We start from the raw sequence: 23,683 nt of genomic DNA on the forward strand, positions 1-23,683 counted from the left end.
CATTTCTATCCCCTGAGTCTCTCACATTTTCTATGGTGGTGGTTCTTAGTCATTTCATCTTCGTTTCTGAAGTGACTTTGTCTTCTTCACTCTCATTCCCGAGTCTGTCATTTCCCGTGTCATATCCTCTTAATATCTGGCTATTTAACCCAATGTAGGAGCATTGGGTTTGTGTCCCATCCAGATCCTTTAAGATGCTCTGAGGTTGGCTGACATGGATCACAGCTGCCAGGGATGGAGGAGGTATTTGTTTTGTGTGTTGTTTTAAGCATTTTCTTTAGGAGGAGAAATAAGGAGATTTGCATCTAGCAGCTGCTACTCCCACCAGAACCAGTTTGTATTCTCTTAGAGAAAAGAGCAGCACTGGAATAGCTAGGATAACAGGGTGAGAAAAAGCCACACACATTCCAAAAAAGGTGTCACAGAGCTTCAAAGGGGAATAATCACAGACCATCTCTACCTTGGGAGTGAGGAAAGGTCAAATTGAAAGAGACCATCTCTGATCTGATCTCATTTTCCAAGGATTGTCCCTGTGTCAAAATTAAAGTGTCAATATGCAGTAATTTTGACCTTCGATGTGGAAATTGAAAGAGATGCACAAGAAATGGCTGAGAGTTTAGGAGTTAGAATTTTTAGTGCAGAGATTACTTATCATTTATTTGATGCCTTTGTAACATATAGGCATCTCTAGGAAACAGAACCAAGAAGAATTTAAGCACATAGCAGTATTTCCCTGAAGATGAAAATCCTTAGTTCTCGAGCTCCAATAGTGCAGAGAGTGACTGTAGAAGCAGATCCGGAGCAAAAAAGGGCACCTGTGTGTATCCCTAGCAAACACTTGTTGATATTGGAATAGCAATAAGTATTAAAATAAGCCATAAACAAGTGGATGTTACAAAAAGAGGACAAGAGGTCTGTGTCAATGTAGAACTTATTCCTGGTAAGTCTCCAAAATATATGGAAGGCATTTCAAAACTACAGACATTCTTGTCAGCAAGATCAGCTGCAGTCCATCAATAGCTTGGAAGCCTCATTGAGAGATGGAATGCAGAAGAGTGAACGGCTGGCACTTATTGTGGAGCAGAAGAAAGTGTTTTGGGGGGGCTTTTTTGTTTTTTTTTATTATTATTTATTTATTTTGGCTGCGCTGGGTCTTCATTGTGGCATGCAGGATCTTTAGTTGCAGCATGCGGGCTTAGTTGCGGCATGTGGACTCTTAGTCGCAACATGTGGACTCTTTGTTGTGACATGCAGACTCTTAGTTGCGGCATGTGAACTCTTAATTGCAGCATGAATGCAGGATCTAGTTCCCAGACCAGGGGTTGAACACTGGCCCCCTGCGTTTGGAGAGTGGAGTCTTACCCACAGGACCACCAAGGAAGTCCCTGTAGAAGGTGTTTGAATTCACCTAATTTTTCCACACAGGGCAGGAAATGGAGTAAATGTGATACTATGTTGTCATATCACCAACAAAAACAAGACAAAAAAATGGAATGGACTTATTTGGACACCGATGGAAGGAAAAAATAGGTTTATAAAACATTTAACATGAGAAAGCAAGAAAGTTACATTGGTTTGACAGTGGTCCATTCATGTGCCCATGATCTTGGGTGGCCTCGGCCTGCAGCGGCTTTAAGCAAGGTTTTGGTTCCCGGCCACAGATTAAGGTAGGGTTGCAGCAGTGAGAGTGCAGAATCCTAGCCACTAGACGAATGGTCAGTGATAAGGCCCTGACCCTTCAGCTTTGCAGAAAAGAGTTCCCACAAAGAAGGAAAGTAGTGAAACAAAGTGTTTATTAGGAGGAAAAAGTACAGTACTTGTGGATAGACACACGGGTGGGCTCAGAGAGAGAGTCACGCCCTTGTGGTAATTTAAATCACTTATATGGGGCATTTCTTCTGGGTTTCCTTTGGCCTATCATTTTGATTTGCCTGGTTCTGAGTCTGTGTTTGGTATATCTCACGGTCCTCCCCTGTGTGTGTGAGCATCTCTCAGCCAAGATGGATTCCAGCAAAGAGGCCTATGGGTGGCCTTGACATCACTCCCCTTTTGACCTCCAAGGAGCTTTCTAGTCAGGAAGGTCTCCTTGACTTCAAGAATGAGAAATATGTGGTCTTTTATCTCTTATCTGGGCAGGACCCAGCCTCCTGTCTTGATCATCTTGCTATTGATATTTTGGAGTTTCTGTCCACGGGAATGAACTCCAGCTGCTTACCCTTGGGGGGTGGCCCCATCTATCTCCTACCTCACCTACAGTCCCACTGTTTCTGTCCACCTTACCCACTCCCTTCCCCTCCTTTCTCTACTGCTGCTGATCTAAAGTTTGCCCCTCTCCAAATTTGAATTTTTTATTACAGATCTAAAGCTCTTTCTTTCCATTTTATGCTGATTAAGTCAATATTACAGTATATGAAAGGGTTATGTGAACACATCAGTGGGACTAGGGTGTGGGGGAGAGCTGAGGAAGATGGTTAATCTTTCCCTGTAAAACTCCAGTAGCCTCTGTTGCTGTCCTCATTTAGCTTCTCTTTCTTGAAGTTAGCACTAGAATGACACTGATGTAACAAACAGGCCAAAAACAGCTAATGGTTCAAACACAATAAAACTTTATTTCTCACTCCATAATGTCCAAATTGGGTGTTTCCACTTGATGACCACTTTCTTCCCAAGTGGTAATGTTAACGTAAGTTTGTGTGCCTGATGCCAAAATATTGGCTCTCTGTGCACTGATGCCAAAAGGAAATATGAAGACAGAGTTTTGGAGGAACGAGAAAGAGTACCTTTATTCTTTGCCAGGCAAAGAGGGAACACAGTGGGCTAGGGCCTCAAGAACTGTGCTCCCCTCCCTGGGGAATAGAGGTTTATATCCCAGTGGTAGGTAGTCAGGCTCAAAGTAATGAAGGTCTTGCTTGTTTTTCTTTTCTTCTGCAAATTTACAGCCAAAGCTGGCCTCAGGCGGCTCAGCAACCAGGTCTGGTGTCCCTGAAGTTATCAAGACATTCTTTTTGAAATGCAGAATGCTACAGGCGAGTGTAGGGGGAGAAGAATGCCAGGTGCAGAGAACAATTCCTATGGAGTCAGAGAGTAATTAGCTTTGTTTAGCTTTGTGAAGGACAAGTCTAGCTACAAGTGTTTGTTAGTAGTAACCGCTAAAGAATAACCAAGATTGCTTAACTCTTTCAGGCCTGTTTATTGTTTCCCCAGCCTGTTCATTGTTTCCTTATTTTCCTTGTTTATCAGAAAAGTCTCATTTCTATTTAAGTCTTATTTCTATTTTTGCTGCAACATGCCCAACACACAGTGAGGCCAAACAAACTGAAACGTCGGAGTTTGGAGCAGAGAAAGGTTTATTGCAGTGTCATGCAAGGAGACAGGTGGCTCATGCCCTAAAAGTCCCAAGCTCCCCAGAGGGTTTCGACAAAGCATTTTTAAAAGCCACGTGAGGGAAGGGGATCCTAGGGTGTGTGATCAGCTCATGCACAGTTCTCTGATTGGCTGATGGTGAGGAAACAGGGTGGTGTCACAGGGGTTAATGTTATCAGTCCTTAGGCTCCAGGAGGCCTGGGGCTATGTGCTCATGGTCATCAAGTAGTTAACCTTTTCCATTTGGTGGGGTGTTTTCACATCTATAAAACAACTCAGGAAATGTGCATCAAATACTGTTATCTAGGTACTTCAGAGAAGAGCTAAAGCAGAGGATATGGGGGAAAAGCCTGTCCCGGGAAGGCCTCATGGGGTCCTGCTCCGTTGCAGTGATGTGGGGAACCCTGGCTCTGTCCATCCTGTGATTCTACCTGCATCAAGCGGGGACGGGGAGGAGCCTGGAGGTCACACATGGACATGGTGCCCATCAAAGCCGGGGTTTCAGCCACAGGCCATACCATCCACGATGTAAACTTAGTCTATCTCTATGTCCCTGGAACTGGATTTGGTGAAGAACAAGCCAGTAATTGCCCCCAGCTCAGAGTTGAAGGAGGGAAACAAGTAAGAGAAAGAGCTGGAAATGGATCTGATTAGCAGGAGCACCATTCTGGGGTTGATCCAAACAGTTTCCATAACCCTATTATCATATTTGACCCTGGTAGCCACCTGTGAGGCTCCAATTTTATTCTCAAGAAAACCAGGCTCACAGAGTCTAGCCTAAGGCCAGCATTCAAAATCTAGTTCTCCAGCCAGCTCCTCCTACACAGCTGTTTATGCCAAGACTAGGCCAAGGTGCACCTAGTTGCCTGAGGGTGATCCGACCATTCTCACATCACTAAATAGGACTGAAAGCTAATGACAGCACAAAGCAGCTCCAGAGAGCTCCAGTTCCACACCAGAAAACTGTAGGGAAATCTCCCACATCCTCATTCTTGTCTTGTTCATTTTGCAGGGACCGCACATCACCCTGCTAGCCCAAGCCAGACCCTGGACCAGAAGGCGCAGGGCTCTAGGGCCTCCAGTTCTGCTGGCAGGACTGTGTCGCCTGCCTCCCAGCACCCCCTGGCATCAGACCAGACTCTGGCCAAGCCCAGCCTCAGGCTCGTCCTTGGAGGTCAGCCTCTGGAAGGACTGCTCAGAGACCTCCCCACTGACAGCTGGGACTAATGGAGCAGGGTCCTGGGGCTGATCCTTGGACTCCCACCGGCTCATCTCACCCCACAAATCGTTCTCTCTTCCTCTCTCTTCTCACACACATGCACATTCTCCCTCTTCTCAGTGAACGTGGGAACCTTGATTACTCAGTCTCAAGCCCTTGTTTGCTACCAAAACAGGAGGACAATGGCTTTATCCACCTTTTAGAAGAGCTGAGCCTTCCCCTCACTAACTGCCCTTCCCTGTATCTTGGCTCAGGCAGCTCTAGACCTTGCACTCACAGCAGTTTCCCTCGGCTCCAGACTTGGGAAGAGGGGGCAGGACCATGACCACCATCATAGACTTTTTGCAAGGAGCCCATGTTGGGACAGGTTTCTGGCAGCCCCATCAACTGGGAGGAGGTTGCAGAGGGACCCACATTCCTGATCACCACCTCTATCCAAAGGAGGTGAGCCAGTGTAAACAAAAGGTTGAAGAAGCCGATGAAAATAAAAGTAAATGAACTGAAGTCCAGCCTTGGTGAGTGGGAAGATGGTGATTCCCCAGAAACTAGCCTGAGGGGAGCTGATGCCATCAAGCACCAAAAATGCACTGGAGCCTCCCTGGCAGCAAGGCAAGGAGAGAGAGCAGTGTGGTTCTCCTTATCTAATTGAAGGAAACAAAATATTTCTCAGGGCATAAAAATCTTTCTCATGCATGAAATTCTAAAAGGAATTTGATTGTTTATTGTAAAGGGACACGGAAGGTGGTTTTGGGGGGAGTTTTGCAAAGGGTGCAGTGCAGAGCCTTGTCTCTGGCAATGCTGTGTGTCACATACTGGTTCTGTGCAGAAGTCTCATGGGGGCATCAGCCCTGGAGGCCAGACTGCTGAAGAGGCCTTGCCAGCAAGGGCAAGTATCAGCAGGGTGCCAGTAACAACCCAGGACTTCCAGTGGTTACCCTCAGGCTTCCAAGTTTAACCAATATCCCTACACACCCACCACAAACACAGACAAATTATCCTGTTCTGATGACGCACAACTTTATGTGAAGGAATGTATTTGTTATCTGTTGCTGCATAACAAATTATCCCCAAAACTTAACAGCTTAAAACAATAAACATTTATTATCTCACACAGTTTCTGTGGGTCAAGAACTTGGGATTGGCTTCACTGGGCAGTTCTGGTTCTGCATATTGCAGTCAAGATCTGAGGCAGGGCTATGGTCATCGGAAGATTTGACAGGGCTAGAAGATATGTTTGCAAATGGCTCACTCACAGCTGCTGGCAGGAGCCTTCAGTTCTTTGCTGGCTATCCACAGACTTGATTACTCCCCACGTGGACCTCTTCATAGGCTGCTTGGGTGTCCTCACAACACAGCAGCTGATTTCCCCCCAGAGCCAGTGATCCGAGAGAAAGCAAAGAGGAAGCCACAAGGCCTCTTATAACCGGTTCTAAGAAGTTACACTATCAATTCCACCAGTTTCTATTCATTAGAATGGAGTCACTAAGTCTAGCTTACACTCAAAGAGAAGGAAATTTGGCTTCAGCTCTCGAAGAATTTTTGGACATATTTTAACAGATCTCCTAATTCGAATAGTTACCAGATCTCTATCAAGAAAACGCTAAAGCTTTTTTGAAAGACATCCGTCAGAGGATTCATTAATGATGGCTCCTGCTACTGTCAAGCGCAACAGGAAACTAGGTGAGCTAGGGAGTTGGGTAGAGAAAGAAGGCAAGGGTAAGAGAGGAGGGATGTTCATGTGGTGTGGCTTTACAGCTGGGACATGTCGTTAGAAAACTGTCTAAATTGTGCTTTCATCTCTGCATTCTCAGGTTTGATCTTCCAGCTAATTCCATCTTAAAGCTTCGCTACTCAGCCTATCCAGGGGTCATCAAGTATGAAGACCACTCTTCCCTCCTTCCCTCTTTCCTTCCCTTCCTTCCTTCTTTCCTCTCTTTCTTTCTTTCCTCAGCTCACCTAAGAATGATTTGAACTAGAAAGTCTATTTAATAATTCATCCATAGGAATATAACTGGTATCTTACTGATATTACCTTAGTTTGTCTGTGAATTTGTCTTACTGGAGGGAAATGAAAGAGACACTGAATTTTTCTGTCAGACACTATTTCTACAGGCTGATCCTTTCATTTCTAATAATATACATGCTCAATGTCTATAAAGAGCTCCATTATACACAGAACCACATAAGTAGGAACACACTTTTGCTGAAGATCAAGGGGGACACCTGATCACCCCGTGACTCACACACTCACAGAAACTGGGAGTGATGAACCAATCAGTAGGTACCTGGGCAGTGTACCAACAGCATCCACTACACTGGTGATCCTCAATTCAGATATGCTTTGTAGAGCCCTACCCAAAGCTGGGGCACCAAAGTTCCACATGCTGTATAAGAGACAATAAGGAATAAGCCTGCCAAACAAAAGGGACATTTGTCTCTCTTGACCTCAGCAGAAAGTGGTGGACAAAAAGTCTCCTTTGAGAATTTATATCCACAAGGCAGCCCTCACACAGAGAATCAAAATCCCCATACCAGCTGCATGTTCAAAAAAAAAAACTCAAATGGAAAATTTAATTTAAAGTGATCTTAGGTTTTTTACCATCACATCAAAAAGAATAAAATACTTAGAAATAAACCTACCTAAAGAGGCAAAAAACCTGTACTCCGAAAACTATAAGACACTGATGAAAGAAATTAAAGACCATGCAAACAAATGGAAAGATATACAGTGTTCTTGGATTGGAAGAATCAATATTGTTAAAAAGACCATACTACCCAAGGCAATCTACACATTCAGTGCAGTCCCTATCAAATTACCAGTGGCATTTTTCACAGAACTAGAACAAAACATTTTTTAAATTTGTATGGAAAAAACTAAAGACCCTGAATAGCCAAAACAATCTTGAGAAAGAAGAACAGAACTGGAAAAATCATGTTCCCTGAATTCAAACTCTACTACAAAGCTACAATAATCAAAATAGTACAGTACTGGCACAAAAACAGACACATAGATCAATAGAACAGGATAGAAAGCCCAGAAATAAACTCACACTCTTATGGTCAATTAATCTATGATAAAGATGACAAGAATATACAATGGAGAGAAGACAGTCTCTTCAATAAGTGGTGCTGGGAAAACTGGACAGCTACATGTGAAAGAATGAAAGTAGAACACTTCCTAACACCATACGCAAAAATAAACTCAAAATGAATTAAAGACCTAAATATAAGACCAGATACTATAAAACTCCTAGAGAAAAACATAGGCAGAACATTCTTCGACATAAATCACAGCAATAGTTTTTTTGGATTCATCTCCTAGAGTAATGTAAACAAAAGCAGAAATAAACAAATGGGACCAAATTAAACTTAAAAGCTTTTGCACAGCAGAGGAAGCCATAAACAAAATGAAAAAACAACCTATGGAATGGGAGAAAATATTTGCAAACAATGCAGCCAACAAGGGATTAATTTCCAAAATACACAAATGGTTCATACAGCTCAATATCAAAAAAACAACCAATCAAAAAAATGGGCAGCAGGGCTTCCCTGGTGGCGCAGTGGTTGAGAGTCCGCCTGCCCATGCAGGGGACACGGGTTCGTGCCCCGGTCCAGGAAGATCTCACATGCCACAGAGCGGCTGGGCCCGTGAGCCATGGCCACTGAACCTGCGCATCCTGAGCCTGTGCTCCTCAACGGGAGAGGCCACAACAGTGAGAGGCCCACGTACCGCAAAAAAAAAAAAAAAAAAAAGGGCAGAAGACCTAAATAGACATTTTTCCAAAGAAGACATACAGATGACCAACAGGCACATGAAAAGATGCTAAACTTCACTAATTACTAGAGAAATGCAAATCAAAATTATAAGGTATCACCTCACACCTGTCAGAATGGCCATCATCAAAAAGTCTAAAAATAATAAATGCTGGAGAGGGTATGGAGAAAAGGGAACCCTCCTAAACTATTTGTGGGAATGTAAATTGGTGCAGCCACTATGGAGAATAGTATGGAGTTTCCTTAAAACTGAAAATAGAGTTACCATATGATCCAGTAATCCCACTCCTGGGCATATATTTGGAAAAGACAAAAACTCTAATTCTAAAAGGTACATGCACCCCAATGTTCATAGCAGTACTATTTTCAGTCGCCAAGACATGGAAACAACCTAAGTGTCCATCAACAGATAAATGGATAAAGAAGACATGGAATATATACACACACACACACACACACACACACACACACACACACACAATGGAATATTACTCAACCATAAAAAAGAATGAAATAATGCCATTTGCAGCAACATGGATGGACCTAGAGTTTATCACACTAAGACAGACAGAGAAAGGCAAGTATCATATGATATCATGTATGTGTGAAATCTTAAAAAAATGATACAAATCAGCTTATTTACAAAACAAAAATAGATTCACAGACATAGAAAACAAACTTATGGTTACCAAAGGGGAAGGGGGGGATGAATTAGGAGTTTGCAATTAACAGATACACATTACTATATATAAAATAGATAAACAACAAGGATCTACTGTATAGCACAGGGAACTGTATTCAATATCTTCCTAGATATTTATTTACAAAACAGAAACAGACTCACAGACTTAGAGAACAAACTTATGGTTACCAGGGGAAAAGGGTGGGTGGGAGGGATAGTTAAGTTTGGGATTGACATGTACACAGTGCTATATTTAAAATGAATAACCAACAAGACCTACTGTATAGCACAAGGAACTCTGCTCAATATTATGTAGCAACCTAAATGGGAAAAGAATTTGAAAAAGAATAGATACATGTATATACATAACTGAACCACTTTGCTGTACACCTGAAACTAACACAAAATTGTAAATCAACTACACTTCAATAAAATTTTAATTAAAAAAAAGAAAAATAATAAAGAACATTAGCTACTAAAAAAATAAAAATATAAAGTGATCTTACGTTACTAGTGCCTCCAAGAAAAAGGGGGGGAGGGAGGAGCAAAGAAACAAAAACAGCACAAAAAATACAAAGCATATAAATATAAATAAATCAAAATATATCAGGAATCAAAATAAATGCAAATGGACTAAACCCTCCAGACAGCAGACAAAGATCATCAGATGGATATTTTTATATCTCATGTGCTGTTTCCAAGGGATACCTTTAAAACCTAAGGACAGGTGCATATGGACTTTATCCTTTTTGGTTCCTAGGGAACAAAAACTGAAATTCAATCTTCAAGGGCAAAATCACCAGGTGTGTGCGTGCCATCCAATTCTGTAAATTGGGATTGGTTTTGAGTGCTGAAGATTTCTATTAAAGACAGCTGTCTGTAGTATTGTGCCACATAATTTATTCTTCAATGCAGTATTAGTTTGGAAAATGTAAAGAAAGGCCCAGCATCATAGTCAGGCAGATGAGGTATGTAGATCATACAGATCTCTCTATCACTGACTGTGTCTGGAGAATTAACCATATAAACCCAACTTCCAAACTCTGTTGTGAAGATTCAACAAGCAGACACATGTAAGACTAAGTGCCAAGCATTAGGCTAAGCGCTCCATAAATAACAGATATTATCACATATTATTATAAGATCAAACATCCTCAGGCTCAGGTTATGAACACAAGCAGCAATGACTGATCAAAACTTTTACCCTGTACTCCTAAATGATCGTCCTAGAAGGCTTCCCATTCTTCTGAGTCTTTGTGAGGAAATGTTGCATATATGTGTAACTCATTACCAAAGAATGTTGCAGGGTTTCTTTGGCCTAGGAATCGCTAGAAGCCTTTGAAATTTGATGTGAAAAATTCACGAAGTGAGTGTGAAGTGCCGCCATCCTGTGGTTGTTTCATGCAATGTCCTTTCCTGAAACTCTCCCTGGTCCCTGGAACTTAAATAGCACATTCATTTCCATAGATCCCCATTAGTGTTGCCCAGAGTAAAAACTCTGTGTTAATTTATACCAAAATGACACAGTGAGCCAAAGGCTGGGCAAAAGAAAAGAGGAAGAGATGCTATAGTGTATTATCCTTCCCAATGGCCTCTCCCGTTGCGGAGCACAGGCTCCGGACGCGCATGCTCAGCGGCCATGGCTCACGGGCCCAGCTGCTCCGCGGCATGTGGGATCTTCCCGGACCGGGGCACTAACCCATGTCCCCTGCATTGGCAGGCGGACTCTCAACCACTGCGCCACCAGGGAAGACCCGCCATGTGGCTTTTTAAAGCTGAGCCTGGAGCACGCTTCAGACCTGCTGCCCGTGCAGGACATTTTCTCAGCTGGAACTTGGTGAGAAATCTGTCTTGTACGTCACCTCCAAACTAATCTCCAATCAAACACTGCTTTATGGAGAGTAACAGTCTCACCAGACCCAAGCCACTCATCCTGGCCTTCATTCAAGGCTTCTTACATCCTGGATCTTACATGCTAGATCCTTTAGTCTTTTGTCCAACTACTGACCAGAATGGATCTTACACCTCTTGCCTCCACTCTCTTTCCACCCTCCATCTCCAAATGACTTACACATTCTTCTGTGAATACCTAAATTCCCTCCTGACCCTGAAATCTTCCTCAGGAACCCTGGTCAGCCTCCCACGGTGAAACATCTTAGCACCTGAGGATGAAGTCTTCAGTGAAGTCTCTGAAGGAAGAGGTCATGGGTTAGTACTACTACCGCTTTTATTATCCTCCCAGATCTCTTCATGGTTTATCCGCTTAAGATCTCTACTCAAAATGTCGCCTCTTCACCAATGGCCTCTATAAAACAATGCAACATTCCTTAACACGTACCAAAGCCTGATGTCCTACGTATTTACTTGATTTTCTGTCTCCCCTAGGGTGTAAACTCCATGGTGGCAGGGACTTGGTTTTGTTTACAACTGTACCCTCAGCACCTAAAAAGATACTTGGCATGCAATAGGCACACAAAACCTCTTTTTTTTTAAGTACACTTACAGTACCTTCACACTCACTTTTTTTTTAGTATTTATTTATTTATTTGTCTGCGTCGGGTTTTAGTTGCGGCACGCAGATCTCTGTTGCTGTGTGCAGGATCTTCCTTGTGACATGTGGGATCTTTTAGTTGCAGTATGTGGGATCCTCAGCTGTGGTATGCAGGATCCTCAGCTGCGGCATGCAAACTCCTAGGCGCATCATGTGGGATCTAGTTCCCTGAGCAGTGATCAAACCAGGGCCCCCTGCATTGGGAGTGTGGAGTCTTAGCCACTGGACCACCAGAGAAGTTCCCCCCCCTTTTTTTTTTGGTGAATGGAAAAATTGATTCTGTAGCTTCTTGAACATTAACAGTTATAGCTGATTCCTCATCCACAAAAGAAGATGTTAGATCATATGGTCTCCAAGGTGCCTGCTAGCTCAAAACATACCTATGTTCTCAGGGGCCCAAAAAAGACCAGCTGAATTACATTGCTTAGTCTGGGTTCTGAGAAGATGAATAGATGCAGCTTTGGGCTCATTTCTCTGCTCACCCTCCCACCACCCCCACCAGTTCAATCTTCCTGTCTGTGAAGTGTCGGCAGACTAAAATGAGTCGCCTGGGCCTCACACACATAAAATGATGCCAGCTGTCAGGGCCACACTGGCAACTTAAAGAACTAGTCTGACATCGACAGAAGCTGGAACAATGCAATCAGGATAGTAAATCTGAGGTGAGGAAATGCAACAGCTTGTGGCACCCCAAAACTGTTTTGATCAATAGCATCTTGCCTCCTCATCCAAAAAGTAAGTAGTGTCCTTTCCAGTGCAAAATTGGATGCTACCAGGCAGTGATGGGTGGCTGGGGATTTTCTAAGAGAAAGAAGAGGAAATAATGCTTAGAAAGCAGCAATGGAAAGCAAGGCAGACTTCAACCTTTAACACCCATCTAAACAATGTGTGGGTCATAGAAGCTATCATAATGGAAACTAGAATAAATTTGGAATTGAATTATAATGAAAGTATTGCACGCCAAAATTTGCGGAATACGGCTAAAGAAGTACTTAGAGGGAAATGCATATTGAAGGAGAAAAGTTTAAACCAATGAACCAACATTCATATTAAGAAATGAAACAGAGAACAGCAAAATAAAGCCAAACAAGTAGAAGAAAGGAAATAATAAATATAAGAGCAAAAACTAATTTAAAAGAAAATAAACAGACAATAGAGAGAATCAACAAAATCAAAAGTTCATTGTTTGAAATGGTAATAAGATTAAAAACTTTCTGACAAGACCGATGGAAAGAAAGTAAAAATAAATATTAAGGATAAAAAAAATCACAACTACAGATGATGCAGAAAACATAAAAAATTCTCCAATTCAAATCTATACTATAAAATGTGAAAGCACAGATGAAATGAACAAATTCCCAGAAAACTATAACAAAAATGGTCCAAGAAAGTAGAAATCCTGAATAATCTGTGGCCATTATAAATTTGAATTAATAATTTAAAATATGCTTTCAAGACCTCTTTGTTCTTGGTGTTTTGCTGGTTTATTACAATGGGTGAAAGCCTGGATTTCTTTTTATTTATCCTGCTTGAGATGCATTCCTGCACCTTTGGATCCATGCTTTTCATCAGTTCTGGGGAAACTGCATCCACCAGCTCTTCAAATATTGTTCTTCCTGGTGATGGTTAATTTTATGTTGTACACTTGACTGGGCTGAGGGATGCCCAGATAGCTGGTAAAACACTATATCTGGGTGTGTTTGTGAGGGTGCTCCTGGAAGAGATTAGCATCTGAATTGAACTGAGTAAAGCAGATGGCCGTCCCAAACGTGGGTGGTCATCCTCCAATCCGCTGAGCACCAGAACAGAGCCAAAAGGTGAAGAAAGGGCACATTAGTTCCATCTCAGCTTGAGCTGAGACATCCATTTCCTCCTCCCCTTAGACATTGGCACTCTGGGTTCTCAGGCTTTCAGTATCAGACCTGGGTCTGTAACATCAGCTGCCTCCACCCCCATTCTCAGGCCTTCTGGCTCAAACTGAATTACATCATCCAGCTCGCAGCCTGCAGACCAAGGAACTTCTCGGCCTCCATAACCATGTGAGCCAATTCCTATAATAAATCTCTTATCTATATTTATATCTATATCTGTATCTATAGCTATATCCTATTGCTTCTGTTTCTCTGGAGAACCCTCACTAATACACTCCTATTTATCCTTTCTGCTTTCTGGGCAGAACAGAAGCTAGATTCTCTCATTCCACATTCTATATCTCCTAATCGCTCTTTCACCTCTTTATCTCTCTTTGTAGCGTTCTGGATAAATTATTTGGTTAGATCTTCCAGTTCACTAATACTTTCTTAAGCCATGCCTAATTTGCTAATGAATCGATGCATTTCTTTTAAATTTCAACGAGTTTTTCATTTCTACAAATATCATATCTGTTCACTTCTGCCATGCTCCCCGAACATGGCACAGATGAAGCCGCATACCTCAAGAACAGGAACTGGCAATCCTTTTGCATAAATGGTCAGATAATAAATATTTTAGACTTTGTGGGCCACATATAGTCTCTGTCACAATTTTTTTTTTATAACCCTTTAAAAATGTGAAAATCATTCTTAGCTTTTAGGCCCTACAAAAACAAGCCACAGGCCAGATTTGGTCCCAGGGTCATGGTTTACTGACCTCGCTCTAGAGGTCCCACACTCACCCCAATGCAATGGTCAGTGCAACACAGGAAAGCTTATAGAGCATTCATGAGGGAAAGGTTAGGATAAAAGTTCCTCTGGTAATGAGCCTGGTCCTCTCAGCCTACGAGTGGCAGGCAGATGATCCCAAAGACCACGCCTGCCTCAGTGAGGAAATACACTGGTGCCACATGGCATGGAACCAGTAGAGTCCCGACATAAGGAGACCCAGAGCTCAGAGATTTCAAGCACCTGGCTGAGATCAGTGTGTCTCAGAGGACAAAGTACACAGGTCCAGGGGCCAGTCCAAAGCAGCCATTTTATAGCAGGGACTGATGGGGTCCCAAGACACAGCACCAGATCCTGAGCACAGAGAACTGAGACACAGAGATCCTGAGCACAGAGAACTGAGCCCCCCTTTTCCCCTGCAACTAGGGTATGAGAATGCTCCCATAAACCCTAGTGCAATTTTTTTTTTTTTTTTTTTTTGCCGTACGCGGGCCTCTCACTGTTGTGGCCTCCCGTTGCGGAGCACAGGCTCCAGACGCCCAGGCTCAGTGGCCATGGCTTACGGGCCCAGCTGCTCTGCGGCATGTGGGATCTTCCCGGACCGGGACACGAACCCGTGTCCCCTGCATCGGCAGGCAGACTCTCAACCACTGCACCACCAGGAAAGCTCCCTAGTGCAATTTTGAAAAGACCTGAAGAAGAGAGGAAATCTGAAGGATTCTTAGCAACCCCGTTTAAACCTGAAACAACTGAGATAACAGTAACTGGCAAGTTTACACACTGAACGTATTTTACAGGTTCCAACAACATTTAATCAGTAAACTGTCCATCTACTGCCACTGGAAGTTGAAAAATGAAATGCAAAACTGTTTCCTGTGTGAAACGAATGTTTAGAGGTGTTCTGTCTACATGTGCAAGTTAATGGCTAACATGATAGAAATGAATCAGAGTAGCTGGGTGTATAAAAAATGGGGTTTTAGTAGATTTTATGGGAAGTGATGGGAGAACTGAGACTCAACTGAGAATAGGTAAAATGAAATATTGTGATAAAAAAATGTATCACTATTTATTGATAAGGGGGACAAAAGAACAAGATGAAAGTCCACTAACATTCGTTCCTACTACATGCCAGGTACCACATCTGTGTCACATACTAGCTACCACACCTCTGTCACACCTGGCCTATGTTCAGTAAAATGTTTGTTGACAGGATGAATGAATCCTCCATCTTCATTCTGCAAAAGAAATGAAAACTCAGGAAGGTTGGGCAATTAACATAAGGTCACTTTGTAAGTAGCAGAGCTGGGATCTGAACCCAGGTTTGCTGACTCATTCATATTCACTGCTGCTTAAAAATCATCCCCAAATTTGGTGAACCTAACAAACAGCCCAAAGGCAAGGGAGATATGGTCTTTGACATCACATGCTACAGAGATGCCCATGGAGGTCAGGATTATGAAGTACCAGGGAAGATAGTTTAGTAGAGGGAGGTAAAGAAGCCAAAGAAATATTCTTACTGTTTATACCATGTCCCCATCTAATCAAAAGCTTTTCTGCCTCACTAGTGGAAGTGCACTTTTCTTCAGCCACCTCTCTAAGTTAGCAAAGTATGACTCTCTAAGTCAAAGTATGACTCTGGTTAACTTTCAGCTCAGTGACTCTCAGGCTTTCTGTATTTAATCCACAGAAGTGTGCATTTATATAACATATATATGGTATATATATTTGTATATACATGTATATGTGTATATTTACATGTATACATATGTATGCTTGAGGCAAAAGTTTTATAAATCAATATTCCTTACTCTATGTGATGTATTATTATTTCATATATTCTTTCATCCTACTTTTTTCATGCTGGCCAAGAATGTCTAAATTAATTCTGCAATCCCATTTCAACTTCTCCTTTGAAACCCCCTACCTTAGTAGATAAGCACCTGTAACCCCAGGAATATTTAGGATTAAGTACAGAAGTACGAAGTAAATCAGTCATAGCATTAACATTTTCCATTACATTTTTTTAAATTTATTTATTTTTGGCTGCATTGGGTCTTCATTGCTGCGAACTGCTTTCTCTAGTTGCAGCGAGCGGGGGCCACTGTTCGTTGCAATGCGCGGGCTTCTCACTGTGGTGGCTTCTCTTGTTCTGGAGCATGGGCTCTAAGTACGTGAGCTTCAGTAGTTATGGCATGTGGGCTCAGTAGTTGTGGCTCACAGGCTCTAGAGCGCAGGCTCAGTAGTTCTGGCGCACGGGGGCTAAGCTGCTCCATGGCATGTGGGATCTTCCCCGACCAGGGCTCAAACCTGTGTCCCCTGCGTTGGCAGGCTGAGTCTTAACCACTGCGCCACCAGGGAAGCCCTTCCATTACATTTTGGAAACTTCTATTTAATTTGGTAATTATAATGTTTAAGAGAATTTAATATTCTGATGTAATAGATTAATTTTGCAATTCCATTTTAAAATGTGAGATGGAGTGACTGATTCAGACTCATGACTGTAAGTGGATACATGTAACAAAATTCAAGCACATTTGCAAGCAATATTGAGACTATGCGATTTTAAGATTTAAGATTAAGTAAAGTTTATTAGGTTTTAAGAGTGAGCTCAGGGACTTCCCTGGTGGTGCCGTGGTTAAGAATCTCCTGCCAATGCAAGGGACACAGTTTCGATCCCTGGCCTGGGAAGATCTCACATGCCACGGAGCAACTAAGCCCATGCGCCACAACTACTGAGCCTGCACTCTAGAGCCCGTGAGCCACAACTACTGAGCCCTTGTGCCACAACTACTGAAGCCTGCACGCCAGAGCCCATGCTCCACAAGAGCAGCCACCGCAATGAGAAGCCCACGCACCGCGAAGAGTAGCCCCCGCTCTCTGCAACTAGAGAAAGCCCGTGCGCAGCAACAGAGACGCAATGCAGCCAAAAATAAATAGACAAAATAAATAATTACAAAAAAAAAGAGTGAGCTCAGTAATTGGATCTTGTCAAATAACTGCATTGCTTAAGAAAATACCTTAAAATTATAAATGCACGTTAGCTGTGGGAATTTAAGTTATAAAAAAATCCCCTTAAGATGACTTACTTTTAAATTTACAGCATATATACCACTTTGGGGTAACCAGGATTTGGATTTATAACTCTAATATTAATTATTAAAGCAAAAGTAATTTCAAAATAGTCGCCCGAGTGCCCAAAAGCTGCCCCGAGGACACGGAAGCAGCTCCAGTTCACTCGGAGCTAACCGGGTGTTAAGAATTTAGGGCCGTGCACTAGGGCGAGCGACACGTGGCCCCGCAAAAGGAGCAGGGTTCTGCAGAAGCAGGGAACGAGAAACCGACCTAGGAAGAGGTGGGATCATCGTTCTTTCTTACTTCAGCGCCTGACGCCCTTATTTTTAAGAAGAAATAAAAAACAATTTAAAAGCACGAAGCCAGCCACTAGGAATCACGATGCCTCAGGGTCTGCGCCAGCGCACCCCAGGCCCCGCTTCCGTCCCGGTAAGGAGGGGAGGGCGCGCGGACCCGGGGCTCCAGACAGGGTCGTCCCCAGTGCCCGGCGGGGCCGAAAGGGGTCATGAGGTCGCCTGGGTCCAGAGATCCCCGGCGCTGAGGACAGTGGGCTCCGCAGTTTCTGCCCGGAAGGATCGCCGCGGCCCGCGCGGGGGCCTCCAGCCCGGATTCCACAGAGCTCTGCTGCCCGTAATTTACAGGATGAAAACATGAGGGATTGGACAGTTATCCGGAAAAGAGCCTTTCCAAACCGTTTTGCCCCCTCGGCCCCGCGCGTCCCCAGCAACCAAGCCTCAGCCGAGGCCGGAAAAAGCGCACTCGCGCCCCAGCCCTGCGGGCCGTACCACTCCGGCGAACCCCCTCCGAAGGCGCGGAAAGGTACAGTCCCCGGCCTCTGATTGGCCGACGACGCGGGGGCGCGGCCTCCGGAGCCTGGTTCTGCGCTCCAGAACCCGCTCGCCGCAGTGCGAGCCGGGCCAGGAGCGAGCGCCATGGTGAGGAGTGGTTGCGGGTTGCCGGCGAGGCGGAGGCCATGGTTTGGGCCTGGGTTCTGGCCGGGGCCCGGGCCTGCCCGGGGAGCGAAGCCAGGCGAACGCGGGGGCCGCGCTGACGCTCGCGCCCCGGCTCCTTTTCCAGGTGCTGCTGCACGTGCTCTTCGAGCATGCGGTTGGCTACGCGCTGCTGGCGCTGAAGGAAGTAGAGGAGATAAGCCTGCTGCTGCCGCAGGTGAGTGGACGCGGTGGGCTCTCCCGGCCGCGCCGCAGCCCCTCGGGCAGCGCGGGCCCCAGCATGCACCGCGCGCTCCCACGTGGCCGGCCGCGCGTTGGGGGGTGCCCTGTGCGCTACAGCTCAAGAACAGGGGGTGCCTACCTGCATTCGTGATTAGAATCGTGTTAGAAGCATTTAAGTCTCCCGCATTCGAATTTGTGTGCACTCGCTACAAAATGCAGATTTTCATATTTGCGTAAAGAGCAAATAAAACTCTATATGAAAAATGCAAAAATATAAGAAAGTAAATCTCCCGGACTCCACCCCGTACCGATGAAGCGGAACCGGGATTTAGGGCCCGTGATCCGTTCATTTTTAAAGTGTTCGGTTGGTCCAGACCTGCAGCTGCTTTACTGCGCCCTAGAGGCAAGAGGGAGGGAAGGAAACTACTCATCGTCTTTCTCTCCCCCAGGTGGAGGAGTGCGTGCTGAACCTGGGCAAGTTCCACAACATCGTTCGTCTCGTGGCTTTTTGTCCCTTTTCCTCGTCCCAGGTTGCCTTGGAAAATGCCAACGCTGTGTCTGAAGGTGAGTTTGCCACTAAATATTTTAGGGAGATAAGCCTGCTACTGTTAACCTTTTAAATTGCACACTCTAGGATGTAGGCCTTATTTCTTGTGGGCACTGTAGTGATAAATGATTCCTTAATGAAATCTGGCTGGGGTGGGGGGACTGGTATAATACTAGACCCAATCAAATGTGGTTTTCTGCTACTTTGTTCAATTGATTTTGATACCAAAAGCCAAGAGAAAGAGGTTTGGTCCCAGAAGGTAAATCCAGTACTAAATGCTCCTGTTGTGCTCCAGGGTGTTTTTTAAGCTGTCAGTAATGTATTTTATACTTACGTTATTGGGCCCGAGTCGTGTTCCTCCCATGGTTGATGCAGGCTTTGCAGTGATGACCTGAGTCTGTCAATCCCCTGAGTATAATCACTGATGTCTCCATGTCTCTGAGCAAAGCCTGAAGGGGAGGGCTCTAGGCACACCATCCTAGCATGCTCTGCAAGACCAACGTAAGATCAGTCTGTCAGTGATCAGTTGAGGGGACAGGATTCCTTTTTATAATTTAAGCATCCTTCAGCATGTTAGTGGGACCTCTGTTCTTTGCCCTGAGGTGTTGTTCATGAGGACCTCCGCCTGCTCTTGGAGACTCACCTACCATCCAAAAAGAAGAAAGTGCTCCTGGGGGTTGGGGACCCCAAGATAGGTGCTGCTATACAAGAGGAGTTAGGGTACAACTGCCAGACTGGAGGTGTCATAGCTGAGATCCTTCGAGGTGAGCCCATCTATTGACATTTTTGAATTCTGGGTGGGGGTGTCTAGAAACTCATTAGGCTTAAGGTTGCTTTTTGGAAGCCCTCCTGCTTGGCTGGTGCCCGTGGGTGCAGGAGCTAGCTCAGCCCTTCCTTGCTCACAGTGTTACCCTCCTCCAGGAGTCCGTCTGCACTTCCACAACCTGGTGAAGGGTCTGACTGATCTGTCTGCTTGTAAAGCCCAACTGGGGCTGGGACACAGCTATTCTCGTGCCAAAGTTAAGTTTAATGTGAACCGAGTGGACAATATGATTATCCAGTCCATTAGCCTCCTGGACCAGCTGGATAAGGACATCAATACCTTCTCCATGCGTGTCAGGTAAAGTGCAGGGGTGACCCCTTAGAAACAAGGTCTTGGGTCTGTGGTTTAGCTAATTTTGAATCTTGAAATCAGGACTGGCTCCTGTGGGTAGAACCACGTGGGGTGGAGCTGGGCCTCCTGGTGCTTACCACAGGCTGTGTTCTTACACTGACTGTATAGAAAGAGGAGGCAGAGTAAACGCACCTCATATACACCTCAGCCCAGGCCCTTTGCCTGGTCTGTATTGTGAATGGGGGGACATGGAGTTGAGGTTTTGGATCTGATTTGTTCCGGTTTCCTCCAGGCAAAGAGTAGATCTGGAGAGGGCTGAGGCTATGGCTTTGAGACATGGCAGCTGGGCCATGGAGTGATTGTGGCTCTTTGCAGGGAGTGGTATGGATATCACTTTCCTGAGCTGGTAAAGATCATCAATGACAATGCTACATACTGCCGCCTTGCTCAGTTCATTGGAAACCGAAGGGAGCTGAATGAAGAAAAGTTGGAGAAGCTGGAGGAGCTGACAATGGATGCAGCCAAGGCTCAGGCTATTCTGGATGCCTCGCGGTCCTCCATGGGTCAGTATAGAGCCTGGCAGCCAAAATAAGGTACAGGGCTCTGAATACTGGGCTCCTGCATTCATACTTGATGTCCCTTAGGCATGGACATATCAGCCATTGACTTGATAAACATCGAGAGCTTCTCCAGTCGTGTGGTGTCTTTGTCAGAGTACCGCCAAAGCCTACACACTTACCTGCGATCCAAGATGAGCCAAGTAGCCCCCAGCCTATCCGCCCTAATTGGGGAAGCGGTGCGTCATGGGAACCAAAAAATGGGGGATTAAGGAATTACCATGTATATTTGTATTGCTGTATGTCCTGACCCATCATATCTTCCTCAGTTGTACTTGATGGGGAGGAGGTGAAGCAGGATTATGCAGTTGGTAGGTTGGCAATCCCAGCTTCTCTAATTCCTTGAATCCTTCTCCAGGTAGGTGCACGTCTCATTGCTCACGCTGGCAGTCTCACCAATCTGGCCAAGTATCCAGCATCCACAGTGCAGATCCTTGGGGCTGAAAAGGCCCTGTTCAGGTACCAGTGAGGGCACCTGCCCACACTCAGGTGCCACTTCTGGTGCCCACTGCTTGTTTGGGGATCACGGTGATGGTTGCCCAGGGCTCCCTGACCTGTACAGGCCTCTGCTATGGGGGTGATGGCCAGTCCTGGTGTCTGAGTGATTCCCTGGGCCCAGCACAGGGACCAACTTTCCAGGTCAGCGACATTGGATGCCTTCCCTCTGCCTCTGGGAGTGGTGGCTTGGCATGAGGTGGGGTAGAGACCCATCCCAGCCTGAGGCTTACCTGGAAACAGGGAAGAGGGGAAGGGAGGCGCTGCCTTAGCTAACGCGGTTGAAATTTCTGATCTTAAAACTCTCCGCTGAATATTCTTCTCCCAGAGCCCTGAAGACAAGGGGTAACACCCCAAAATATGGACTCATTTTCCACTCTACCTTCATTGGCCGAGCAGCTGCCAAGAACAAAGGCCGCATCTCCCGATACCTGGCAAACAAATGCAGTATTGCCTCACGAATCGATTGCTTCTCTGGTATGGATGGGGAAGTTGGCAGTTGGGAGGGAGGGAGGCTGACTACCCTAGCAGCTTCTACAATGATGGCAGTATTTTTCGTCAACAGCAGTTCACCTAGTGAGTGTTGATAACTTTGGGTCTGAGTGAAGCTGAGGGTAGAGGGAATACTGGGGGTGGTGAGTAGTTTGTCCCTTTAGAGACTGACGTGCTATGTTTACTTACATGCATATCCAGAGGTACCAACCAGTGTATTTGGGGAGAAGCTTCGAGAACAAGTTGAGGAGCGGCTGTCCTTCTATGAGACTGGAGAGATTCCACGAAAGAATCTGGATGTCATGAAGGAGGCAATGGTTCAGGTCAGTTTGGGTCAGGTCAGGTGGGGAGAACCAGAGCTGGCTGTTGGAGTTGATGAACTGTCTTAGCCTGACCATGTAGAGTGGAGGCATAAAACTGATTTAATGAGCCTGATCCAATAAAGCCAAGAGAGAGACCTGGGGAACCAGAGGTCTTCAAGCCTTCTCAGCACTTTTCTTTGGCCAGGCAGAGGAAGCGGCTGCTGAGATTACTAGAAAGCTGGAGAAACAGGAGAAGAAACGCTTGAAGAAGGAAAAGAAAAGGCTGGCTGCGATTGCCCTGGCGTCTTCAGAAAACAGCAGTAGTACCCTGGAGGAATGTGAGGTCAGTAGTAGACAGCCCTTACCCCTGGGTGAAGATCTTAAGCCATAGGACAGAAAACAGCAGAACAGAGGATATGCCACCTCAAGTCAAGGTCTGGAATACAGGCTTTTGGACTGAAATAAGGATCTGAAACCTCTAAAACTACCTCTTGATTCTATAGGAAGGAGATAGGTGCTGAGAGAACTCGCTCAAGAGCCCAGAGCGCTGGTTTGTAGCAACACCTGTTCACTGGGCTAGTGTGTTCTGTCCTTGGCTGCTTCCCAGGAGTCCTCAACTGTGGGTAGTGTAAATTCCTGCTCTGCTTGTTCCCAGACATATCTAGAAATGGTAGCATTTCATACTGGGGGTTGAGGGCAGGGAGGGCTCCAGTGTGCTATGTTAGAATCATTCTCCCTGGGATTGTCGTTGTGCCCAGTCCGCCAATGTTTCAGGGTCCACTCTGGAACTTGGTGTCGTGATTCTTTTGCAACCAGCATGGTAGGGCTTTCTGTAAATTACTTATTGGGCTTAGATAATTGTGTATTCTCCCTACATTTTAAGTGATTGGCCGGGGCGTGGGTGGTGGTGGTCTTACTGGGCTTAGATAATTGTGTATTCTGCCTACCTTCTAAGTGATTGGCCGGGGGGCGGGGGGGGTGTCACCTTTGACATGCATTTCCAGAGTTAGAGCCATACAATTTAAAAATCATCCCAGAAGCACTGGACAATTTTAACACCATTTCTATCCACCAGTCTTTCTGCCCTGGGTACTTAACAGCTGGAATTCTAACGGGGTGTGTGCGCGTGTTCATACAATGGATGACACTCTTTCATGCCCATTTTTCCCTTTCTGCCATCAGGAGACAAGTGAAAGACCCAAAAAGAAGAAAAAGCAAAAGCCCCAGGAGGCTCCTCAGGAGAATGGAATGGAAGACCCATCTGTCTCCTCCAAACCCAAAAAAAAGAAATCTTTTCCCAAGGAGGAGCTGGTTAGTGATCTTGAAGAGACAGCTGGCAGTGGAAGTCTTACCAAGAGGAAGAAATCATTCCCCAAAGAGGAACCAGATAGTGACCCTGAAGAGTCAGGAAACAAGAGGGTCCCCAAGAAAAAGAGGAAATTCTCTTCCAAGGAGGAGCCTCTTAGCAGTGGACCTGAAGAGGCTGCTGCCAGCAAGAACAGCAGCTCCAAGAAAAAGAAAAAGCTCCGAAAGCTATCCCAGGAAAATTAGAATGGACATTTCCCTAGTAGGGCATAACTTACAGAGATATTTCCCAGCCCATCCCCTATAGCCCAATAAAAATAAAAACAAATTCACGAGTCG

General features: G+C 45.1%; 2 protein-coding genes and 5 non-coding genes across 7 annotated transcripts in view; all 7 read left to right on the top strand.

The window, feature by feature from the left end:
- The window catches only part of TMC2 (transmembrane channel like 2), an 82,040-nt gene extending 77,463 nt beyond the window's left edge, over nt 1–4,577 (top strand). The window contains 2 exon segments of the mRNA XM_060124773.1: nt 4,376–4,474; nt 4,477–4,577. Of these exon segments, the coding sequence (XP_059980756.1) occupies nt 4,376–4,474; nt 4,477–4,577 (200 nt within the window).
- Nucleotides 4,578–18,176: 13,599 nt separating this feature from the next.
- On the top strand, nt 18,177–23,676 carry NOP56 (NOP56 ribonucleoprotein). Its single transcript, XM_060125079.1, has 12 exons — nt 18,177–18,235; nt 18,378–18,467; nt 18,922–19,036; nt 19,622–19,783; nt 19,941–20,139; nt 20,509–20,696; nt 20,778–20,929; nt 21,109–21,209; nt 21,574–21,722; nt 21,939–22,060; nt 22,245–22,382; nt 23,222–23,676. The coding sequence occupies exons 1-12, from the start codon at nt 18,233–18,235 to the stop codon at nt 23,588–23,590; spliced, it is 1,788 nt and encodes a 595-aa protein (XP_059981062.1). The 5' UTR covers nt 18,177–18,232; the 3' UTR covers nt 23,591–23,676.
- Nucleotides 19,398–19,465, top strand: LOC132506562 (small nucleolar RNA SNORD110). The gene has a single exon (XR_009535885.1). It is a non-coding gene; the product is annotated as a small nucleolar RNA SNORD110 (small nucleolar RNA).
- On the top strand, nt 20,254–20,385 carry LOC132506553 (small nucleolar RNA SNORA51). The gene has a single exon (XR_009535878.1). It is a non-coding gene; the product is annotated as a small nucleolar RNA SNORA51 (small nucleolar RNA).
- Nucleotides 21,272–21,357, top strand: LOC132506558 (small nucleolar RNA SNORD86). Its single transcript, XR_009535883.1, has one exon. It is a non-coding gene; the product is annotated as a small nucleolar RNA SNORD86 (small nucleolar RNA).
- LOC132506543 (small nucleolar RNA SNORD56) lies at nt 21,780–21,851 on the top strand. The gene has a single exon (XR_009535870.1). It is a non-coding gene; the product is annotated as a small nucleolar RNA SNORD56 (small nucleolar RNA).
- Nucleotides 22,105–22,175, top strand: LOC132506542 (small nucleolar RNA SNORD57). The gene has a single exon (XR_009535869.1). It is a non-coding gene; the product is annotated as a small nucleolar RNA SNORD57 (small nucleolar RNA).
- Nucleotides 23,677–23,683: the final 7 nt, after the last annotated feature.

Source organism: Lagenorhynchus albirostris, chromosome 15 (assembly GCF_949774975.1).
Source record: "Lagenorhynchus albirostris chromosome 15, mLagAlb1.1, whole genome shotgun sequence".
In the NCBI taxonomy this organism is placed as follows: domain Eukaryota; kingdom Metazoa; phylum Chordata; class Mammalia; order Artiodactyla; family Delphinidae; genus Lagenorhynchus; species Lagenorhynchus albirostris.

Coding starts and splice junctions, on each gene's coding strand:
- NOP56 (XM_060125079.1), top strand. Junction 20,930..21,108: donor CCGCCCTAATTGGGGAAGCG/GTGCGTCATGGG, acceptor ATCCTTCTCCAG/GTAGGTGCACGTCTCATTGC. Junction 22,061..22,244: donor TGAAGGAGGCAATGGTTCAG/GTCAGTTTGGGT, acceptor TTCTTTGGCCAG/GCAGAGGAAGCGGCTGCTGA.